Source organism: Zalophus californianus, chromosome 11, assembly GCF_009762305.2.
Source record: "Zalophus californianus isolate mZalCal1 chromosome 11, mZalCal1.pri.v2, whole genome shotgun sequence".
NCBI classification, from domain to species: domain Eukaryota; kingdom Metazoa; phylum Chordata; class Mammalia; order Carnivora; family Otariidae; genus Zalophus; species Zalophus californianus.
Window position 1 is genome coordinate 8,376,977 of NC_045605.1, and position 25,016 is coordinate 8,401,992.

At 42.3% G+C, this 25,016-nt stretch overlaps 1 protein-coding gene across 3 annotated transcripts in view; it reads left to right on the forward strand.

Moving 5' to 3' along the window:
- The window catches only part of LOC113915305 (uncharacterized protein C11orf53 homolog), a 253,599-nt gene that overhangs the window by 194,082 nt on the left and 34,501 nt on the right, over window positions 1-25,016 (forward strand). For 2 of the 3 annotated variants that reach the window (XM_027581145.1, XM_027581146.2), the window contains exons 1-2: window positions 5,560-5,676; window positions 14,942-15,051. In XM_027581145.1, coding sequence (XP_027436946.1) covers window positions 5,667-5,676; window positions 14,942-15,051 — 120 coding nt within the window. In that variant the 5' untranslated portion in view covers window positions 5,560-5,666. Of the gene's footprint in view, window positions 1-5,559; window positions 5,677-14,941; window positions 15,052-25,016 lie in introns of those variants that run through there. The other variant, XM_027581144.2, reaches the window with a different exon arrangement.

Consider the following 25,016-nt stretch of genomic DNA (forward strand, 5'->3'; position numbering starts at 1 on the left):
TGCCTGTTCCATGTCCCTCCAGTGGAAACGGTCTATCATCCACCACTAAGCTTCCATATGCCCAAGGCCAGAGTATTTGCAAAACAGTTATTTTCAGATTTGAAGGAAAAGCTACGGCCATGAAACTAGCCACGTGCAGAAGGACTGGATGATGAGTGGCCGGGTCCCCTCGTTACACACCCCAGGCAGATCTCCCTAAAAGACAATCCAGCTGGCTTAGAGTGGCCGTGCCTGGCACCTTCCCTGTCCTCCTCTGTATGTCAGGTCTACTTCGAGCCATCTGCACCCTTACTCAGTAACTACGATGGCCAAGGCCCCTCCTCTCTGCTCAGTCTTCATCGGGATCACTACAAACCCCTCACGAAGCAGAACCCGGAAAGGGGCATTCAAGCCACAGCAGCAGACATGGCCACCCTGAGCCACACCAGGTGCCACACCTGGGCCAGGTGTGGGCAGAAAAGGAACGTCTGTCTGCATGTGAGAAGCCCCCTGGTCCCACTGGGCAGGTGCTTATTCATGCCTAAAAGAAAGAAATGCTTCTCCTTTCTCTACTCACAATACTCGTGACACCAAATATGTGGGTTTTCACCCACCAAGCAATTCTCCAATTTGCAGCAGATGCCAACCGGGCATCCTACAATTTAACTCCATGTTGACACTGACTACCCAGAGTTAGTACAGAGCCCGCAGACTGAGGGCTCTGTCCCATTAGACTGCCCCCCCCACTTCAGATGCCAATTACAAGCCATAGGCTCTCACCTGTACTTCTGACTAGCAGGCTGTCCATCAGGAATTCCCATGACCCCTTTCCTTGGATTCGATAATTTGCTAGAAGGGTTCATAGAACCCAGGGAAACAGTTCACTTGCTATTCCTGATTTATTACAAATGATGCAACTGAGGTTGCCTTCCAGGCATCTTGATGTGTTCACCAACCCTTCAGCTTTCTGGACCACATAATTTAGGGGTTTTCATGGAGACTTCATTATGTAGGCAAGATCGATATTAACTCAGTCTCTGGTCCCTCTCCCCTCCCCAGAGGATGGAGTGCGGAGCTGAAAGTTCCAAGCTTCTCATCATGGCTTGGTCTTCCTTGTGACCAGCCCCCATCCTGAGGCTACGCAGGTGACGAAGCATCACCTTGATAGAGCAAAAGATGTTCCTGTCATCCAGGAAATTCCAAGGGATTTAGCAGCTCTGGGCCAGGAACTGGAGTCAAACACCAATATCAGAAAAAGCAAAATGCTCCTAGCACACCTGTCATTCAGGAAATTACAAAGGTTGTAGCATCTCCGTGTCAAGAACCCAGCGCAGAGACCAAATATGTATTTCGTATTATGTCACAGCGCCCATTCGTGTCTCCCTTTAAGAGGCGTGTGTCACTGCACATATCTCCTCAGTCTCCCAGTAGAAGCCTCGCCCTTCTGCTCATGCATCCCTGTAATAAAGGAGCCCCTGGGCCCCTATGCATTATGCCAAGGGAGCTCAACCACTGAATCACCTGCTCTCTTCAACCATCCCTCAGTTGGGGGATCCCTCAAGGATAAGCCAGAAAAGTAGGAAGTCCTGGAATAAAGGCAAGGTGGGCAGAAACAGAGGGTGCCTTGGTCCCCATTTTGGCATGCCTGCTCCAGGGTCCCTCGCACCTGCCATGTACACCCTTACCCACCATAACTACCTTATAGCAAATTTATCAGTGAAGTCCCTGCCAAGTTGTCAGGAGCTACACAACCACACAGCCGGTGCCCAGCCCTGGAGTGAATAAAAAAGCTGATAACAGAAATACTGTGGTTGGAATATCTGAGGGGTGTTCCCGATACAAGATAAAGGAGACAAATACTAATCGTGCCTGTGCTATGTGGATTTGTGTTTATTCTACCAAAACATACCCTTGTTTCACCCTCTTAACAGGCTGCCCCAGACCATCATCAGACCTCTCTTTGACCCAGCAACTTGTCTCTGGCGTGCCATATTTCTGAACCCACCAACAACTGAAGCAAACATAGACAAAACTTACCGCCACACCCTTCCAGCAACAACCATCCACTCAAATCTGCAAACTCTCTTTTCCTTGGGATAAGAAAACAACCTTTCTGGGATCTTTTTTTAAAGTGTATTTAATTCTATGTAAACAATTCTGGAGTTGTATGCAAATACAGCAAGCCTACCAAATAAAGGGTGTTTTTAAAGCCGAAGCAAGAATCTGTTGCAAATGAATGCATTCCAGCTCTTCCAGTGACATCTAATATCCGAAATGCCTCTGCAGGATTCTGGACATTTCTACATTAACTTTGCTTAGATAGATATAAGATTTTCTAATGATAGAAAAGATAATAAGATTTTCTAGTGATAGAAAATCATGATGTCTTTGAGTTTTGGATACAGGACCAGCCTACAGGGAAATGGTTACAAACTCCAGTGGTGTGTTCAACTCGTGGAAAGAGAGAGGTATACTCGTGGTGTCATTTCTTTACCAGACAGAGTAACGGGATCTCCTCTGATATGCTTTCTCTTTCTTGCTGCTTGTACCCAGAAACTGTTGTTTCTGATGGATTCTACAACCGGGTTCTGCGTGGCCGGCGACCCCCTGTGGCAGCGCCCTACTGTGGCGACCACTCACCGTATACACAGCCAAGTGCTGTGGGAATATTGAGAAGAAGAGAAAGACAACCTGGTCGGGGATGAAGGACGAGTGTGCAAACCACTGACCGGCATAGAGAGCGCATAAAATCAGTGCCATTAGAGAGATTCAAGCGAGAAGCACCATGAAATGGGCCATTAAATCCATCTTGGTAAAGGTAGCCTTGGCTGTGAATCTTGAAAAATTTGTAGAATTTCAACCACACAAAGTGAAGGAAGGGTGCTTCAATTTAAGGGAATACTATAAACAAAGGCAGGCAGATGGGAACGTCGATGACTTACTTGAAAACCAACATTTATAGTGAGAGCGGGGGCCGCCAACCTTCAGTATTCAGTAAGAATCACATGGGGGCAGGGAGCTCACTTAACATGCAGATTGCCCAGCACGATCATCAGATATTCCAACTCAGCAAATCTAGGAGAGTCTCCACTTCCTAAGCATTGCAGGTGATTCTGAGGCAGGTGGCGAGGACCCCACAGTACGCTGGGATAGAGACTGTGTGGAGGGAAGAAGTGATAGACATAATGGAAGGTGGGGTGGGCCCAGATCATAGGGGGCCTCAAATGCTGTGCGAAGCAGGTTCGCCTCTATCAGCAGTGCGTGTCATATCCATGTTTTAAAATGGTTCCATCCTACTCGAAAGGTCTAAAATCTTCCAGTGCAATGTGGACGAGAATCAACATGCTTGGGGAATTTATTGCAGAAATAGTAAATTTCACTTAAGGATGTTTATTTTATTTTACAATAGAGCTATTCAGCTAGAGGAGTAAGAAAGAATAATTGGGATGACCCTTGCTTGAAAAAGAATACAGATCACGGGGTTATAGGATCAGTGTAGCTAATGGCTTTTTGTCTCATTCACTGACAGGGGTGAAGGAAACAGGTGCTGGAAACTGCGAAATTGAGACAAATTTTGTCTTTTTGGTTTTCTTTAGAAATGTGGAGACCATAAGAGGTGTATTCTCTCCATAAGAGAAGTGCAGATACAAAGTTTTCAAATCTGTGCATTAGAACACTCTAGAAACCCATTTATACTACAGATGTTCTTCCAGAGGATCAGGTGTCAAACCATGTGGTCTCGGAACCCTTTTACTCTCTTATAAATTATTGAGGACCCTAATGTTGAGGACACTGCTTTTTTAAAATATGACTTATATCCACATATATATATTTTATATTGGAAATTAAAACTAAGAATTAAGAAAAGATATTTACTATTCATTTAAAATAACAATAATGAACCATTACATGTTGATGTTAAAAAAAAAACCTTTTAATTAAAAATAACTATGCTTCCCAAACAAACAAACAAATTTATTGAGAAGAGTAGCACTATTTTATGATTTGGCAAATCTCTCCTGAATGTCTGGCTTCACAGAAAACAGCTAGACTCTCTTGCATCTGCTCCTCCATTCATAGATCACATGTCACGTAGCCTCTAGAAAACTCTTCTGTACATTCACGAAAGAATGAGAGAGTAAAAGGCAAAAAAGTTAATAGTTTCTGAAATTGGTTTAGGCTTTGCAGACCTCCTGAGTCAGTATTCAGGACCCCTGGGGACGTTCAGATCCCACGGATCTGAAATGGGGTAAGAGCATGTGACACGGAGCCAGGGTGGAGGACTACCCGATGATACCTATTTCAAGCCCTGAAATTCCAAGTCTCATACCAATCCGGACCAAACTAACGCTATTCAGGACTAGGAGACAGAACCAAAATTAGGTTAAGCAGCAACTGTGGGTCCTTGAAGATGAATAAGGGAAATGTCAGAAAGTACCTAAAATTTGGCTGTTTGGGGTTCTTTGTTTTTGTTTTTGTTTTTTTCTCTAAAGGAGTTCCTGACACTGAGTATTCCTCAAAAAAGACTGTTTTTTTTTAAATAGTAAGTTTGTTTTATTTTTTTATTATTTTTAGAGGAAGGAGGGGCAGAGGGAGAGGGAGAATCTTTCGTTTGAAATCAATTTAACCTAACATATAGTGTATTAGTTTCTGAGGTAGAATTCAGTGATTCATCAGTTGCATATAACATCCAGTGCTCATTCCATCAAGTGTCCTTCTTAATGTCCGTCACCCAATTACTCCTTTCCCCCCACCTCCTCCCTTCCATCAACCCTCGGTTTCTTTCCTATGGTTAAGAGTCTTTTATGGTTTTTCTTCCTCTCTGATTTCATCTTACGAGAGGGAGAATCTTAAGTAGGCTCCCTGCCCAGCTCAGAGCCTGACATGCGGCTGAATCTCACGACCCTGAGATCATGACCTGAGCTGAAACCAAGAGTCAGATGCTCCACTGACTGAGACACCCAGGCCCCCCAGTATTTCAGAAGCTTCTGAATTAGAATTGGATGGGGCCAGGCATAGGTATTTTTACCAGGTCCACTGCTAATTCTGAGGTACTGCCAGGTTTAGCAGCCTCTGGTTTAGATCATATATTTTGTTTTATATATACTAAGAAGGCTATCCAATTGTATTAAAATGTATTCATTTGTATTCATTTTGATTTTTTTTCTTCTTAGAAATTCTATCTATATCTGAAAGATGCCTCGTTTTTAAAAATTATCTACCCACAGTCTGCGTATTATAGGCATAGAACCCATATTTCGTACCAGGACGTAGGAGCTTTTTCATATGCACTATTTTTTAAAACCTAGCTCTAAATTAAAGAAATAGAAAATGCCACTGCTATTCACAAAACAAATAATGGATTCCTTGTTTCCATAATAAACTTTTAAGGGAGTCTGTTCCTAATGGAAACTCATTGTTACTAAATAAAAATCTTCTTGGGGAAGAAAAAAGTACCTTATATATAATCTACATTGGGGATGCAAATTGTAGAGAAACAGACACCAAAGGATTTGCATGTAATCAAATCTAAAGCAAGTCATCTCAGAAGCATCACTACCATATACAGAAGCCTTTCCCATCAGGATCAGGCTTACCTTGCCAGAGATCCCTTATCAAGGAGCACACGATATTGACCAGATATCCGGCATTGCTGCTAAGAAGGAAATTCACCAGAACCATCCAGAATGGAAAGTGGTGAGTCAATGTCAATTATTACAATCTTTAAAAAAAAAAAAACTTTAATAGTCCTAATGTTTATTTTTGACATCACAAAGTCATAACGTGAAACAAAGGACAAGAAGAAATACCCCTAAACTCTGGCTAGAACATATAAAACTATAAAAACACAGACCAGAGACTGACAATTTAGAACTCTTGGTAATGTTTTCATAATTCTAGTTGCATTGAATTGCACTAATTGTTAGGTTTACCTTTGCTGCCTAGAGTTTAGGCAGGTACTTATTTTGAAAGATCAACTCTACTGAACGTTATTTTTATAAAACGGAGACTTAGGTATTGCAGCATTCCTTTCCATGATAGTGAAATGTTGTGTTAAATGGAACAACTTCTGGTAAGCTCTCAATTATAAGGAACGTGCAGAAGAATCCACTTTTATATAGAACTTGAAGTATCTTTTATTCATGCATCTTGTTTTAGGTTCTTAGTCTAAGAATGAAGGACATGGCACGTGCATGTGATAGGGAAGAGCCTGAGCTGTCAAACTGTCTACAGATCTTTCCCAATTTGTTCGCTCGGAGGATACAGATTTTAGTGTCAACCTAGAGTAAAACCCACCTGTTCAGGAACAAATCTGAGATGAAAAAAATTAGAATTTTCAGTGTTAATAAATAATGACTGAATATTTCAAAAATGCCTTGTAAAGTACCTTGAAAGAAAAATTAATATTTTTTAAAATGCTCCAGCTCTTCAAAGTCTGATCTCAAAAAATAAGATGATAGAGCTGTCACATAAGAGCACCTGTGAACTGCAGGATGGAACGGGCAACTGACAGAAGTGCTGAGGTTTGCATCCACCTGTGAGACTTCGGGCAGGAGATGGGTTTGGGTGCCTGGGGAGGGGGCCGTGGGTGCCTGCAGTGTGGGCGAAGCAAACTCCTGCAGAATCCTAACACCTTAACTAAGTTGGCCTCACTTAAAAAAAGTTCAGTCTCTCTTTCCAGTTGAAGCTTTCATAAATAGTGTATGTTATTTTCTGCTGAGTAATTAATATTTGCACATTTTATTATTAATCGTGGAACTTGCCTTTCCTTGTATTCTCCTGGAGGTTTCCCATAGTGAAACTCATATGACATCTGCCCCCCAGATCAGCAATGGAACCACAAACACCAAGCCTCTAGTGGGTGTAGAGCTAGGACTTTGTATTCCTACGTGGGTATCTGTGTCCCTTTCTCATTCTCAGCAAGGCAGGCTGAGCTGGTTAGTGCGCCAGAGAGGGGCACGTGAGCCAGAGGGTGAGCCAACACACTGTATTGACACCGGACCGTCCGGGACCTCATTCTTGGCCCTTCCCTGACAGGCGGAGACATGGAACAGACATGGACACTGTCCATGAATAATCCATCGTTCAGGATTTTCCTTCTAATCTGTCTTGAGGGGGAATGTGCCAATCCATACCAGGAGGGACTACAATTCAGAGAGACATCATCTATTGTCTTAATTTTTCCGTTGTCAAAATGATGTGACTCAAGATATGTATTGCTCCTTCCTAAAGCAATGGGATGGTTTTCTATTCTATTCTTTTTTTATTTCAAGCTCTCTCCATTCCCTTACCTTAGATAGCAAGCGCCTGCTTAGAGAATGCAAGGAAATGTATTCCAGAGAGTGTCATCAAAAATAGTAAAATAAGAAAGTGCTTCAAATAAACGTCATAAATGTATTGATATTTAATAACTAAAAACAGTTTACGAATAGCCTGCATTTTAAATATTCTATTTCAGAATATATGTGTTTGTTTTGATGGAGAAAAATGTTTAATTTTCAAAAACAATAAAGCAACAGCACTATTAAGTATACTATAGGCCAAATTATTTATCAAAATAAACAGCAGTAAGAAGACATGGCTGAGACAGTTTGCTGAGTGTACACAACCACAGTACAGCAGTACAAAATTTTTTTCCAAATTCTAAAGGATAAGTTGATTCTTCTTAATAAATTTGCTTGTGCTTTCTCTCAGGAAACACAAGTCTTTGTTTTCTCAACAACTGATCTGAATGCAAGTTTGTATCTAGAGTATTTGAATAAAAACTCTTAAGCATCTCCTGGTTTATGCAGGTGTGGATTCTTTAAATAGCGCACCAGGGGAAAGAAATGTTTGGGAGAAGGAATACTGGTAGAATTTTTAACTCCTCTCTAAAAAGGACAGGTTAAAGAACTTTCAGAATTCTCGAAACACGAAGAATACTCCAGGTGATAGTTTAAAGAAATTGTACCGGGTTCCATTGCTTAATTAAAACGTATTTGAATTCGTTTTTGGTGCTGTGTCAAATGTAAGTATTTGCTATTTTGTAGGACTGCTTCAGAGCAGGGTTCGTGCCCCTGTGTCCCCATCTACCTACCACCCACACCCCCATGAAGCCCTAGAGAAACGATTTCATCCACCCCTCTTACGAAAATGCTGTGTCCCCCATTCTGAATATCTCTACCTTTCCAAACCCTATGGTCTTTCTGTGCCTTCATTTTCCTGTAAGACATTTTATTTACTCCACAAGTATTTATCGAGCATGTATGAGGTGCCAGATTCTTTTTTTTCCTAAGATTTTCTTTATTTATTTGAGATAGAGCAACAGCGAGAGAGAGAGAGAGAGAGAGAGAGAGAGAGAGAACATGAGCAGAGCGGGGAAGGGGCAGAAGGAGAAGCAGGCTCCCCGCTGAGCAGGGAGCCCGATGCGGGGCTCGATCCCAGGACCCTGGGATCATGACCTGACCTGAAGGCAGATGCTAAACCGACTGAGTCACTTAGGCGTCCCACGAGGTGCCAGATTCTTGACAACACTGATTATTCCTTTCTCTATGCTATGTGTTTTTTGCATTTCCTTGATGTTAACACTCTGGTACGTTACATTTCTGATCTCTCGTCCCCGCTCCCACCTTCTCTGTCCCCTGCCTTCCCCTGGGCATCAGAACTGTAGCGGCTTCCAAGGCTCCATGCTTGGATGTCTACTCGTCTATTGCTACAAAGTTTTCCTTAGAGAACTTTATTTTTGTAGTTCTAATTAATATAGTTTTAAAGGTGTTTCTTAGAAGTGCTGGTCAGAGGCCCCAGCTTGTCTGTAGGCTATTTGAGTCTGATAATGCCCCTACAACCTAAAAGTCCACATGTTCGAAACTGAATTCTTATTTCCCCATGAAAACTGACTCTCTTCCCTGTCTTCTTGTTTGTTTGTTTTTTCCTTAGTCCTGGTGGTCATTTTTATTGTGTGTATGTATGTGTACGTGTGTGTCTGTGTGTTTTCTTTTGAAAGTTCTCTTAAATCTGTGCTTTCCTCATCATTTCCACTCTTTCTGGTTAGCCTCTGTTTTACCTTATCCCATTCTCTCTGCTTCCTCATCCCCAACCCATTCTAGGGCTCCATCCTCAGATTAACCTTCCAAACCGGTATTCTAAATCTTCTCTCAAAATGACAAAGTCACAATATTCTCCTGTTCAAAAGGTTTAGTAGTTTCCATCACCTACAACATAAATCATAATTTTTTACACTCTGGTTTTCAAGACCTTCAGCATGTCCATTAATCTCAACTGCCCCTGCAAAAGGACGCTTTCGACAAATAATTACGAAAACTTACTATCCGCCAGGTACCATTCTAGGCATTGACACGTGAGATGTTTCAATGAGTAAAAACAAGCAAATATCCCCACCCTCGTAGAGCCTATGTTTCAGCAAGGAGCAGACAGACAGCAAGCAATAAACTTAATAAATAAGGAAATTATATAGGTCATTATAAAGTGACACGTGCTACATAGAAAGAAAAAGTAAAATGGGGTGAGGGGGACTAGGAATGTTTTATGGGAAAGATGCGACCTTAAATATGTCCTCATTGAAAAGATGACATTTGAGCCAAGATGTGAAGGGGACAAGGGCATCTAGCCATGTGAATAACTGGGGGAAGAATAATCCAGATGGAGTGGACAGCCAATGCAAGGGTCCTAAGGCAAAAGCAGTGTGCTTGGTGCATTCAGAGACTGGTGGGAGTACAGTGAGCAAGGGGAGAGTATTAGGAGATGAGATCAGCGGTATCATGGGACAAGGTTCCATCGAGCCATTCTAGGGACTTTGGTTTTACTCTGAGTGAAATGGGGAGCCATTGTATTGCTCTGAGAGGAGAAGTGACACAATTGTGCTTTCTTGTCTGACTCCTGGGCTGATAACAGACCAGGTCTAGGGTGAAAGGTACTGAAGGCTGTTGCAGTAATCTACATGACAGATGACCCGAGATTGAGCCCGGATACAAGCAGTGGAGAGAGAGGAAAGTCAGCAACTTCTGGATCTATTTTGTAGGTAGGCCCATCACGAATTCCTAAAGGACAGTTTGCAAAGCAGGGCAAAAAGAGAAGAGCGCAAGATGATGCCTAAAGCTTTGGGACTGAGCACCTAGAAAGGTAGAGATGCCACCAACTGAGAAAAGAGACATTTCCAGATAAAGCAAATGCAGAGGGAGAATGGAGTTCAGGTTTGGACCTGCGGAGTTTGCAATGTCTCCTGGACATTGGAGTGAAGATGGATATCCAAGTCTAAAGTCTGGGCTATAGGATATCTATTTGAAATTCATGTACATGGAGACGGCATTTAAGCCCATTAACTCCCATTAGGCTAGTTCCTTCCCTTTCGGCATGTGCCTTGCTCCTCCCACCTCTGTGTTTGTTCACACCATGCCTGATGCCTGCAAAACCTTTGTCCCTGTTCCTAACCCATCCACATCCTTCTGAGTCCATCCTGAACCCTGTCTCTTCCCACAAAACTGTCACCGACCACCCAAAGTGTGCTCTTCTCCTCCCCTCCCCTTTCACACGTGAATATCTCATTTCTCTCCCTAAAATAGGATCTCTTTGAGGACATCTGCTATATGTTCTCAACTTATTTTGCATCCCCTGTGGCATTTGGCCCATACTTTGTACCAAGTCGGTGCCAACTGGTACATAAAACTGATTGTTTATGACAAAACTTCAGAAGTTTTGATCTGGTTATTTGCCATCTCATGAACTTTATCCCTCTATTAATTACCATGTGGTTCTTTGTTAAACTTATTTAAACTAGGTATATTTCTTCTAGGCTTTTTGGCATACACATAAAGCACAAATTGATGAATCAGATTGAAATCATCAACCCAAAAGCCCTGCAGGAAAAAGTGAAGCCAAGACCGACTGCAGACAGACAAGGGATCCAGGCTGGACCTTTTCAGTTCCCAGCCCTTTCTCTTTCTCAGACCTGCATCCATGCCCACCATCAATCACCAGATGGTCCCCTTTTCTCTCAGCCAGGAATACCCAGATTAGAGTTGGCCCCCACCTGAAGAGGAACCCTATAAAGTCCTCCCTGTTATGTATACCTGAGGTTCTCGAACTTCAGAAAACATTAGAATCACCTGGAGGGCTTATTAAACCATGGCTTGCTAGCCCCAGCCCTAAAGATTCTGATTCAGTACATCTGGAGTAGGGCGTGAGACTCTGCATGTCTAGCAAGTTCCTAGCAATGCCGGTTGCTGCTGGCCCAGGGATCACACTGTGAGGATCACTGGGGTGCCTTCTCACTTTGACCTCTCTGGCTTTGCCCCCTGTCTTGTACTGTTAGTGCTTGAGTCACTCTCCTCCTCCAGGCTGCTTCCCGGCATACAACAGCTATCTCAGCCACGGACCAGGCCACCTGGCCACCACCACTCTCCAGTCTTTCTTTATCCCAGTCTCAGGGACTGAGAGCCAACTTATGCCCTTGCCCGCAATTTCTTGCTTCCTCTTCAGCCTCCTTTCATCAATCTCTCCCCTTTTCCTGAATCTTTAATCCCTTCCTCTGACCTGTTCAACTACCCTCAAATCTCTGCCATCCATAAATATAGAGATATAAAAATATAAGCAAACCTCTCCTTGACCCTATAGCTCTCTCCAGTTATCATCCAACACCTGCTTCCTTTTCTCATTCAAACATCAAGAAGAAATGTCCATCCCTGTCTTGGCCCTTGACATGATGATCTGGCTTCTAGCTATACTTCCAGAGCTTCTCATGCTAAGGTTGACATCACCCACTGGATGGAAAGCAGTGAATGCTTTCCTGTCCTCATCTTCCTGGACCATTCTCTCCTGCCTTTCATACTTTTCCCTTCTTTCTTGAAATCTCTTCCCCTGAATTCTGTGGATGCCTTATTCCGCTGGTTTTGCCTGGTTCTTCTCCAAATATTTCTTCTATGTTATCTTCTTCATTTCTCTCTTCCTCCTCTGACAACACTTCAAATCTGGACCTTCCCCCAGGCTTTCATCTGTAACGTCCATCTTTACTCCAGAGCTTCCCCAACTAGTGTGTCGGGAGTTGGCATTATAGGAGTTCCCAAGAAGTCGATCCTCTGGGGCCGTCGTAGCAGCCTGGCCGGCGTATCCTGGTGTGCCGGACACACAGTATTGTTCTTAAGTGTGCCATCACGTGACGCTACCTTTCGAACCCTCCCCCGGGGGAATTCCATCCTCTTTCCTGGTTTCATTACCACCACATCATGATGGCTCCGGAACTTATGTACCCAGACCGATCCCATGGGGAAAACTCGAGAATCACCCTTGAATCTTCACTCTTCTTTCCCTCCCACCTGGAAATAATTTTCAAATGTCTGCTCCTTGCCCTCCTATCTACCACTACTCAGAACCCATTATCTCTTGGCAGGGGGGTTCAGTTGGTCAGTTGGTTAAGTGTTTGACTCTTGATTTCAGCTCAGGTCATGATCTCAGGGTCATGAGATTGAGCCCCAAGTTGGGCTCTGTGCTCAGCGTGGAGTCTGCTTAAGATTCTCTCTCTCCTTCTCCCTCATCTCCCTTCCCTCCCTCTCTAAAAAACAAACAAAACAAAAACAAAAACGAGCCTATTATCTCTTGCTTGACTTCTTCTAGAACCCTCCTGACTGATCTCCCTGTGGCTTTGTGATTCTTAAATCCACCCCCTAAACAGCTGCCAGAAAAGTCTATCTAAAATGCAAATCTAACCATACTGCTCCCTTGCTTAAAAGCTTCCAAGACTCATTGCCCACAGGATGAAGTCCAAACTCCGTTGCCCACCAGAAACTTCATGACTGAGCTTATTTGTTTCCTCTTCCAGCCTTACTTCCTCCCTCACACACCTGGATCTGTTCCTGCCTCCAGGACTTTGCCCCTGAGGTGCTTGACGCCTGGAATATTCTTGTCCACTTTACCCTGCCTTCAGCTTGGGTTCCCCTCTGCCCTCCCCAGTCCCTCTCCACCCTCACAAGGAATTGACACTGTGTTTTTCAGAATATCCTAGGCATAATTTTGTTGTTGCACTTAGCACCTTTGCATTAAAATTATCTTCTAAGTTTCTCTCTCCTCCCACTAGATATCAAATTCTTTCATATCCCCAATTCTGACATGGTGCCTGACACATAGAAAATACTTTGATAAATCATTGATGAGTAAATGTGGCCTTAGGTTTTTCCAAAAATGAAAGTATCACATATATTCTAGAAGCAGCACCTAGATTCCTTTGGAACAAACAAAGTCCTCAAGCTTTAAACTGGAGGCTGATTTGAAAGAAGTACTTCAAGCCTCTTTAGTTAAAAGATATATAGACCAAAATTAGATCCTGTCCAACTTAGACCCAAAGGACAATTCAAATAACTTTATTTTGCTGAAATCAGACTTCTGTGTGGCTTTATATGAACTAAATAATACATTGCCTTGGAACCTAGATTTTTCCCCCCTCCTTCATTTTGTCCAGGCATTTTGTGTAAAACTTGGTAGTTTGGCATATCTTCACGTGCCCATCTTAGAAAACGCTGCAGTGAGATTTTACGGACAAGGAAGCTGGGGCTAGGAGGTTGTGATTGTCCTCCATCCATGAGCAGAGGACACATGGTCATGTAGGCCCTGCCCACTGGGCCAGCAGCCTCCTCCATCAGATGTGCCCCTTGGCCTCCGGTTTGGGTTGTGCTTCTTTCCTTTCTTCCTGACTTTTATTCTCTTTGTAATGACATTTGACTCAGAAGTCAAATATATCCCAGACTATCCACAAATTTCACCAGATTAGAGAATTTTTTTAGTGATATGCCCGTGCATATACGTGTGAGTACCTTCTGCCATGTGCACCAATGCTGAATTCTATACCAGCTGAAATCGCTAGTAAGCAAGCCAGCAACAGCTCAGTTAAAATGAATCGAAACTATCCCAACCTACTACAGAACAGTGATTTCAGAGGTAGAAAATATCTTCTAGTTCCTGCAGTTCGGCTACGATTCAGTGCTCGAATACTTCTGTAATTGTCCAAACAGAAGTTTCTCCTGTCGTTGCTTGACCGTCCTCTGTGACAAGGAGCTCACTATCCCAAGGAGCAGGGTTGCCAATTTCGGAACCTTGGGGAAACATTTTTCTCTATAGTCTGTTATCTCTAATTTCCTCGCGGTGAAAATAGCAAATGTTCCCAGTTGTTAGAGCTACGATCTAACCTAAGTCTGGATCCCAGCTCCATTGCTTATTGGCAGCTACGAGACTTTGGCAAATAATTTAGTTAGCCCCAGACCTCAGTCTCTTCATTCGTAAAATGGATCAAATGAAATAATACGGGTAAATTACCAAGCATACTAATAGGTTCGGTAAGTGCTCAATATTTGTTAAATGAATGAGAAACATTCATTAGACTCTTCCCTTATCCTTGGCCTAGTTTCAAAGCAGCAACTCTCCATGTTGAAAAACTGTATTTTCAATAATAAAAACTGCTTAATTTAATTGTGCAGTGAACAGAAACAGATGGCTTTCTTCTTAGGAACATAATCTTAAAGCGGTCCAGTTGACCAGCTCACCCACATCAGGTAGGAATATGATATGGCAGGAATGCTGTCCCTCCTCAAACTGAATCATGCAAATCTAACGTTTGCATCAGGTAGTAAGAAGCATTATTCCAAGGTGCATCCGATTCCTGATCTTTCGACTGAAGCATAATTTGTAAGCCTTCCGGGAATAAACCTTGACAAACTGGGGTACAAAAAAGATGACATTCTGAAGAGCTGTTGTGTAGAAGGTGGGATAGTGGGGTTTTTTTTTTTCCATGTAAGCAGAGCTTGGATGAATTTCTATCAAAGAAAAGACTAAGTGACTTCTATTGAAGTCACTTCAAATTCAAGAAGCCTGTCATTCTATTGAGCAAACAGCATCACAATGACCAGCCCTTGAATACATCCCCCAGGGAGGTTAACCTATCACTCCATCCACCTTTGATCCTTGCTTCCATTTGCTTAAGTCCCAGGAGACTACAGCAGACGCGTGTATCAAGGCGTGCGAGTCAAGCACACGGTCAAAGATCTACTGGCTGAAAAACGGTCCCGGCAGACAAGTAACTCAAGGTTTAATGTAAGTCTCGATTTAATTCATTCTGAAGCCTTTGCAAGCCTAGGTCCCCTTTTAAGGTTAGTTGTTCCTTTCTCCCTTCTCTAGACACCAGCTCTCGCTTCACGGGTCTGATGTTAATGGTCATCGACATGTTATTCTAAATCTGGTAGAGATGGTTTAGAAAACGCCTCTCTGTAGCATGCAAAATCGTATTGAAGCATCCCAATTGATGATGTCTTCTACCTGCCCTCCGTGTCTTCATAAATAGCTCCACCCTGTGCTTAAAATGTTTCAGTCCTTGCACCCAGATCTCCAAAAGCAAGTCTAGAGTGAGAGTGGCAGTTGGCTACCAAGATGGGTTTCTGATCGCTTAGTCTATTGGTAACATGTAGCGACATGAATGTCAGGCATCCTTCATGCATTGCTGGGTGCAGGACACAAGAGCAAATGTGGGAACCATGTACAGCACCTTTACCGGGGCTGGCGCACCACGGACATTTGTTCTTGGCGGCGGCGGGAGGTGGGGGGGCGCTGCTCAGAACGTGGGCTCAGCATTCAGCACCTCTCCTCGATCAAACTGCTGGGACATGTTTCAAGTGAACCAACTCCAGATTCTATTTCCTCCCATCCAAGAACTTTTATTGCACATCTTCTGTATTCCTTTATTTTAAAGCACCTCCTCTCTTCTAGTTCAACAAATGGAGCTTAGTTGATAAAAATAAAATCAGAGTAATTGGCTCCTTATCTGTTCCTAGTGCAGTGTTTCTCAGGGTCCACTCAGAGTCATAGGGGTGTGCGTTACAAATATCCATACCAATTTAGTCTCTTGAGGGAGAGAAAGGAGGAAAGATGGGGGGAGGGGGGATTCAATTTTATCTTTTTAAGATTTTATTTATTTGAGAGTGAGAATGAGCGGGGGGGGAGGGGCAGAGGGAGAAGGTGAAGCAGACTCCCCACTGAGCAGGGAGCCCCACACAGGACTCAATCCCAGGACCTTGAGATCATGATCTGAGCCCAAGGCATATGCTTAACCGACGGAGCCACCCAGGCACCTGAGAGAGGGAATTCAGAGTCTATTCCAAATGAACCATGGCTTTGTGGAAGTAATGTGGATTGGTCACAGCTACAGCCAGAATTGTGAGATCTAATGGACGTTCCAGTCATACTGTCAATGGGGAAGGCAGGAATCACAGATTAAAGACATAGTCAAGGAACAGATACTGTATCTGCCCAGTGTGAATGAGGCTCTAATTCACCCCTTGGCATCATCATCAATACCTACATACAATGATATGGCACAATGCCAGACAGAATTACAGAAAAAGACAAAAAAGCATAGTATTTCCAAATGGAGGATGTAACTGTATTCTTCTTTGAAAAATGACCTAACATTTTTTGCTTAAGATCTATGACTATCACATAATCTGTTTTCATTATTTTTTGATGTTTCACTCTTTCAGAGATGTAACAATATAAACATAATTCATAATAAGCCACATTGTTTGATTTTATTCTAAAGTGCAGATTGCTGGTCTCTGTCCCGTATCTATTAACGTAGAGATTTTGAACTGGAGCCAGGGAATGGTCATTTTTAACCTGCTCCTTGGGTGATTCCTTTGCACATCAGAGTTTGAGAACTTGACTGTAGAGCAAAGAGCAGGGGTTCAAGGCTCACACGGCCAATGTTCTCATCTCTACCCAGATCACAGTTTGTTGAGCTACTACTTTTGGCCCAGTGACACTGACAGTGTTAGAGTGAAAGTGGAGACAAGAAACACATAATATATAATCTGTGCCATTAAACACCAAATAACCTGGTGGAAAAGAAAAAGATTTCTACATTTAAAAAATACAAGGCTGCATAACCAAGCTCTAGACTAAAGACAAGGACCAGGCAGCACAGCCGTGTGATGTGAAGACCACAATACTATTTACATAAAGACAGTTTAAAGTGCATTTCCTGTGTTGTCTCATTGGATGGACACACTAATCCTGTGAAATTGATATTTACACGGTTTCCCATTTTACAGATGGAAAGGTTGAGAAGAAGAAGAGGCAGGAAGTGAAGGTTTTCAGGTTGCACAGTTAGCAGGTGGTAGGTCTTCTGGCTCCCAATTCAATATTCCTTTAAAAGGGACAGATCTATGTGGGCTGGGGTAGAACAATCTCTGATTCACGCTTAGTCCATTTGGGCTGCTGTATTGAAATACCACAGACTGGGTGGCTTATAAGCAGCAAACATTTATCTCTCACAGCTCTGGAAGCTGGAAGTCCAAGTTCTGGGGGCCAGCATGGCCAGATGCTGGTGAGGACCCTCTTCTGGGTTGCAGACTGCTGACTTCTGATTGTACCCTCGTTTGGAGGAAGGACCTAAGGAGCTCTCTGGGGGCCTCTTTTATAAGGGCACTAATACCACTCCTGAGGGCTCTACCCTCATGACCTACTCACCTCCCAAAGGCCCTACATCTTAATAACATCATATTGGACATTAGGATTTCAACATGGATTTTGGAAGGATTCAGACATTCAGACCATAGCACATGCAAACAAAATCAAAACACAGGAAAATATATCACATGGAAAGAACTTCTAGGATAAGAAAGGTACAAACCCGCCCTAACTATGGTAGTTCTTCTCAGACATCAAGTGCATAGGCAGCATGAACTTAGCCTTGTCTACGGGTTCACATATATTATCTGATATCTCAACACTAGTGTCTTACTCTCATCCAACTCCAATGCCCTGTTAAATTTAGGTGATTAAACGCATATTTTCCCAAAATATGGTTATTTGGGCTTAAGGTATCTCCATAAATTGATTTTACTGTCCACCTGTTAACCACTATTCTAGAAGATCTGTATATCTCAAGAAAGACACCATAATCCTTGGAAGACCTATTTCTGTCCCTGTTGCAAGGCCAACCTGATGTGCAGGAATCATGGAGAATCACGTTGCTGGTGGGCACCTGGGGTTCTAATTGCATGGATAATACTGAACCTACCTTCTCTTTCTCATGCCAGTGCCCCAGGCAACAGTGAGTTGAATGTCTTGAATAAGTTCAGATGGGGAAACCATCCTTAGGCATATTCAAACTTTGCTACAGACAGCATGGGTAATAACCAATGAGAGGCCAGCTAGAGGAGATTGGAGACCCTACCATACAGTTCTGTCATATAGAGTGTGCTAGGCCAAGAGAGGGACCCCCCAAAGATCCCACATCAAAACCTTGGAACCTGTGAATGTTCCTTTCTATGGCAAAATAGGTGATTCAGCTAAGGATCTTCAGAGGATGCACCTACTCTAGATTATCCAAGTAGATACTGCCCTGCATTACCCTGAATGCGATTACATGCATCCTCATGAGAGAGGGTTTGAGAAAGACACACACACACACACACACACACACACACACACACAGAGGAGAAGACACACGAAACAGTAAGAGGCAGAGTGGTCGGGAGGCAGAGGTTGGAGTCACACAGACACAAGCCAAGGAATGCGGGCAGCCACTGAAAGCTGAAGGACACAAAGGGTAGATCCTCCCCTAGAGTCCCACACGGAGCACAGCCCTGCCAACACGCTGATTTGGGCTTCTGGCTCCCAGAACCATACGGATAGATATTTCAGTTTTTTTAGCCACCCAGGTTGTGGCAATTTGTTACAGCAGACCTAGGAAGCTAATACACATACATGATGAAAAGTACATCCCTCTGGATAAGTATCCTTTAGGAAGTATCCATTGATGCCCAAATTGGTGCTCTACTCTTTGTGACAGCACTTTGTTAAGTTGACACAGGCTGTGTTAATCCATCTTTACCACAGTTTCCTTCAAGAACATCTGTTTTTGATACCATGAAATGTTTTTCACATCTTTGCAGTAGGAATCAAAAGAGATTTTCACCAAAGAGATTTTCACCAAAGACTGGACTTAAAACCACTTCTGTACATCCTAGCCGTGAGCCTGTGGTTTCACACTATTACTGTGGACATCTGGTTTTAAATAATGGTTTTTCTCTTTCTTTCGCAGTTTTTTCTGTGTTATTCTTTACTACACTACTCAATCTTCTATCAGAATATTTAAACTATGAGCCATTCACCCACATCTAGTACCAAAAAATATATATAATTAGACTTTTGATGTAGGTTTTTGTGTTTTTTTCAATTACACAATTTCAGTTGAGTTTCATAGAAGCAAATCATTGAAAAAGTCTAATAACATCACAAAATTCAGTGAACTCTCAGTTTTCTATGGTATAGAACAAAAAAGGGATAATAAGACGAAGCAGTAAGGCTAATAGCCACAATTTTTCATTTTGCTTTGAAATGAGTGAACGATTTGCAGGCTCTTGAGCTTTCTAATCAAGTTTTTCTTAAGCTATCATAAAGATTCGTTTAAAATCACTGAGTACACAACAGCTGCCATGAGGGGGAAAAATTTAACTTAAGAAGTAGGAAACGGAGATCAGTCTGGAGTAAAAATTATCAGCAGAATGGGGGCTTATAGGGCAGTGTGGAGGAGATAACGATGAGCCTGGGATCAGGGTCTGCTGTTCAGTTTCTTTTATTGGTTTATGGGCACACTAATAGCTATGCTGCCCATTCATCAAAATTCTGTAAGTGAGGAACAATAAGGAAATAGACAGGAAACTTAATTTAGATTAATATTCTACATAAACATGAAGGAAAATACATGAAGATTTCTAGGTTGTTTTGGAAGGCCTGAACTGAAGAAAATGTCAAGGCGAGACAGCCCAAGTGGGAAATATATTTAGATTATATCAGTCTTGAATTATAAATATTATATACACGTACAGAACAAAAGTTAGCTGTTTCCATTGTCATGATTCTTTTACATCAACCTCGATTGTTTGCTTTCCAAGTCATAATGACTTACAATTATTTTCTCTTTCTGTATTTTCCTAAATCCTTACATTTAAATTAGCTGCTGAAATCTCCATGCCAAGAACACATAGTATAAAGCCATATTGTCAGCTGGGTGTCTTGGTTAATAATATTTCCTAATTATTTCTGGAAGGAAAACATTGTAAACACAGAAAGAAGTATGACAATAGTATATATTGATGGAAAAATTTGGAGTAACAGAAGGTAAATGGGTGCCATATAGTGCATTTATGGCTTAGAGTAATTGAAAGTGTTTGATCTTTATTGAGAGATGGCGAAACTCTGTGAGACAGATGTGTATTGCCTAGCTCCATCCATAATAACTGTCTGCCTTTCTATCAAGACTGCTAGTTAGAGGTTTGTTTAGTTATATATCCAGCTGCTGTTTTGCAGTACCAATCACATGCACACTTCAGTTACCACCGAGTGTAAACGTGGTGATGTCCATATCTGCGATTTGCATTTGGATTTCTCGTGAAGTATTTAAGAAAGTAGGCAATTGGCAACTGTATGTTACAGCATCTCAAGATTTCTTTGATTTCTCTGAAGCTTTGAAAAACACATCCATGACATCTCTTCTACACCAAAAGAAAAAGGCTCCTTCCTCAGTCTGTTTCAACCCCTCCTTCTGGCTCTCAGAGATCACAGGCAACTCCTTTTTTCTCACTGGGCCTCAGTGTCCTTGTGATGAGAAGTAGAGGGTCAGGTTCTTCCCATCTCAATATTCAATTTGGCTTGATAGGTTTTCCTGACCTCAGAACATGTCCCACTCACTGACAACACTATCCCCAAGTTCCAAGGCCAAGCTGAACCCCTCTCTGTTCTGATAAAGATAAATTGCCTTTCCTCTAGTTCAAGTAGAACTTTGCAGATTGCGGTTGTGAGGGGAATGGGGAACAAAAAAATCACATAAAGCACAAGACCAATTGTGTGGAGTGCAAATATTCTGACACTAACTTCAATGTCTAGTCAAAGACTGGTATGGGTGGAACGTGGAGGTGACTTCGAAACCTGGGTCTCCTCCTGTCACCTCAGTTCTCTCTGGGAGAGATAAGAATTCTTAATAATAACAGTTATAGTTTACTGCTAGGCTCTGAAATAGGGACTTAACAAATATTTTCATTTATATACTTTGCCATATATGCCATTTATCAACAAGAAGCACAACAGACTCTCTTGAGAGGGTGGCACTCATATCTATTTATTTTTCCGATGAGGAAAATAAATACCAGGTAGAAAGCACTGGAGTGCAGATTTGACCCCGGTTTGTGGGATCGCCTTTGTTTCGCCTTCTTAACTTACATCTCTGGTCCAAGGAAGGACTAGCTCTGGAATAGCCACTTTGTCTCAGGGCCTGCACTCAGTCCTCTTGTCACCCTTCAGATTCCGGGCATGATGTTGGGTCCCGGTCATGACTTCTGCTCCCTCTCAACCCACCTGCCCCTGCAGTGATTCCATAGATTGTTTAGGTGATGCCACACCCTGTCTCAATTAGAACCAGCAACTTCTGTTTCTATGACACCCAGACATCCTCAAAAGAACTAGAGATGAAAAGTTCTTGATGTCCTTCTAGAACCTATCTCGAGCTCTGTCCTAGAACGTGCTTCCAGACAGTCGTTCCTCTCTGTCACTCCCCACCACTCCCGGGCCCCTGATCTCTTGGGCTCACCATGGCACCTGGCCTCTCTATAAAAAGAGGAAAACATTTCCTGAACCAGAGCCATAGCATACCACACTGACCTTGCAGTTAGGTGAGGTCACCTTCCTGCTGCTCTCCCGGAGATCTCTGGGGCCTACCCCACCCAACCCACCTCTCGCTGACCATTTCCTCTTGCCCGTAATTTACTCTCCTGCTATGCCTTTTGATGAAGTGTGGTTTCTTTTTTGAATATTACCTAACCGCCTGGCTCACTCCTGGGAATGGTTGTAGAATGTCACTTCCCCCACTTGAGAAGGCAAAGAGGATATTGGCTCCCTTTTGAGGGCTGGAAGAGACAGATCCCTGAGCCCAGAAAAAGCAGAGTTTACCAGCTCAGTTGACGTGCTGTCTCTGGTGATCCACCTCTTAGATGCTCTCCCAGTCTCCACAGTGTCCAGCAGTCTCTCATAATTTCACACACTAAAGACTCATATGCATATTTCTGATAAATATAACAGCCACTAAGGAAAGGGAGAGTAACTGCCTTATGCTCTTAACTTCTTATGAAAGGTTGGGAAAAGATGAAGAGAGGTGGACCACCAATGATCTCATTTCCTAGACACTAAGCCAATTTTTAGCGTTCCATGCTAAGGACAGATGGAAGACTTTACTGATATCAAGATCGAATTTTAATCAAGATATACCCCCCAAAACCTGCTGAAAGTTGGACAATTTATAGGTTGTGTTACTTCTCTTTGGTATTCTAATGGTGGTGCTACAATAATGAAGAGGCTAAAAGAAGGAAGGCTCTTGAGCAAACTGATTATCCATGCTTTAAATTTAGGGAGTCGGCCATACCTTCCTTTTTCAGGGAAGAAATCCCAGCCATTGCAGCCGTGACTGTCTTGTCAAATTGAAGAACAGAGCACTTGTAGGTTAAATTGAATCCATGGTTAGAAGAAGGATAAGATTTGGGCAGTGGTCCCAAACTCTGAAGACATATGAGTGCAAAAATATCTGTACAACTATTATAAGAAATACCCATGCTCTTCTCCGATTTCTTAAAATTTACTATAAAAATTACTTTTTATGTCAACTCTCATAAACTGAACCCATCCTACAATGTAACTTGGCTTTAGTAAGATTTTCCTGGTTGCCTGGACACAGCAAATGGTCATCGGATGGCCCAGTGTGTGTCTTCCTGCGTTGCTAGTGTTTTATTTTTTCTTATTTTTTAGAAGTACCTGTTCCTCTTGTCTTTGATTGCTAAACTTCTTAGGAAAACTATTATTTTTCTTTAATAAGTACATCTCACTTGCCCTTGTTACTTTTTTTCTGAATTGCCAGCAGAAGGATCCTACTTATTTGTAATATTTTCAAGATAATCAGTGTCTACCCAGGAATGTCTCCCCCACACCTTTTGCTCCCTCTTATATTGCAGCGCTTTGTATATTCCTTGTTAAGGTTGCCAGCTAACCCCCTTTATGAGCCCAGAAAGAATTAAAAAAAAAAAAATTTTCTGAGCAGGCAATGCCTTGTCAACTCAAAATGCCCATGTTTGAATACAGAGGTACATATTATGTCCTTGGCATTCACTTGAATGAACGCTTTATCTATGCCTTTCAAAATAGCCCATTGTCTGACTTTAATTAGCCCACTCTCCTGCCTTGTTTATAGAACTGAACCACATTGCCAGGGATTTTCACATTCCCCACCCAACCACCTGCTCTTTCACAATTGAAGAAATTTTTTAATAATAATAATAATAAAGGCGAACCTTTTGCAAGCAACTTATTTTTTCAGCTGTTCTAGTGGTTCTGTATTTTTTTTTAATATCATAAAATCTAAAATATTTCCTGGTGGTGAATTTTTCCCGCAGCTTGCAAAAATCATCAGGTTCTGCAGCGAAACAGCCATGGAGAGTCCATGTGCCCGGGCTGAACTTCTGCATACTCTGTGCTAGCCACAGTGTACAGGACCATCTATCACCGAGCAGCCTGGTGGCTCCTGTTGTTCTTACTTAGCTACATAAATACAAACAGCATTCCAAAGGCACACCAGGGGTAAAAAGAAATGTGTTTCATTTTGTAGCTTAGGCAACAGAAATCACTTTCTCACAGAGACAGCCTGGACATCATTTTATGCCAAGCAGGAGAGTTTTAACAGTAGAATGTCAATAAACTGTCAGAAAGTTGGAATTCTGTAACTGTGTTAGCTTTCCAAAGGACATAAAATAGTTCGTACACCAGAAATATAAGACACTTGGAATCATAGTTTTTGTTTTTGCTTTTTTTTTTTTGAGATTTACCATAAAGATATGACCTAAATTCTGTTTTTGTAACTTTTATTAAGGAGCTGTTTTAATTACAAAAGAATGCATGGTAAAATTTCAAACAGAATAAAGGGTATAGAGTAAAAAGTAGACGTCTGCTGACCTCTCCTGCTTACTCATCTCCTTGTCCTACGTCCCCAGGGTCAAGACACTGAGTTCATATAGAATCTTACAGAATTTTGCTATGACATTTTATTAAAAAGAAATTATGTTGTTGTACTAACAAGTCAATGAACATCAAAATCTATGTTCAATATTTACACGCACTATTACAAACATGCATAAAATAATGTTCTAGTAAATTCCCTTCCCCCACGAGAGAATCTAAACAAGACTTTAAGTCTTCAGTTTCACCTCCATACGTTTGAAGGCTGTAAGCAAACTATTTAACCCTTTTATGTCTCCATTTTATATCAATTGCATAGTACCTACTTTGCTGGAGGCTGGTGATAACAAAAACAAAGTGCACAGAACCAGATGAGCAATTTCTTTGTGAGATAAATCCTCTGCGATCTAGGGCTTTGTAGACAAAAGGCAAATGTTTTTAAGGACAGATGTGTCAATGTTCCTTCCTCACAAATGTTTATTGGACCTATACATTATACTATTAAATCATTTAAGAATGTAGGGGGTTTTTCTTTGTAAATAGTGCAGTCTGAGGGAGACGTGCCAGCCCCCTCTTTACCCACAGGCATCAGCGGGGAAGTTGGTGATAAAGAAGAAAAGACAGAAAGAGACCCGGGAATTGGTACAACTGGACAGGTGGCCAGGAGCCCTCAGCAGCACTCACATGGCGAGTATCAGCCCTTGGCAGTCTCTAAAAGCCACATCCAGTTTGACATAAATGTTACCTGCTGACATCCTGACATTCCGCCCCTATGAGAGCCCATCAGACCCCCTCATCCCTGGATCTCCGTTCAGTTGCAATAGCGCATAGACTCACCCATCATCCATTCCTGACCCACCATTTTCAGCACCAGGTTAAATTTGCTGGAATGCCAATACCACTATGTCCACATGGCTAAGGAGCTTCTAAAAGACCATTGCCTGCTACTGGGCAAAGTCTAAGCTCCTCAGCATGGCTCATAAAAACCCTTTATAACTTGGCTCCGA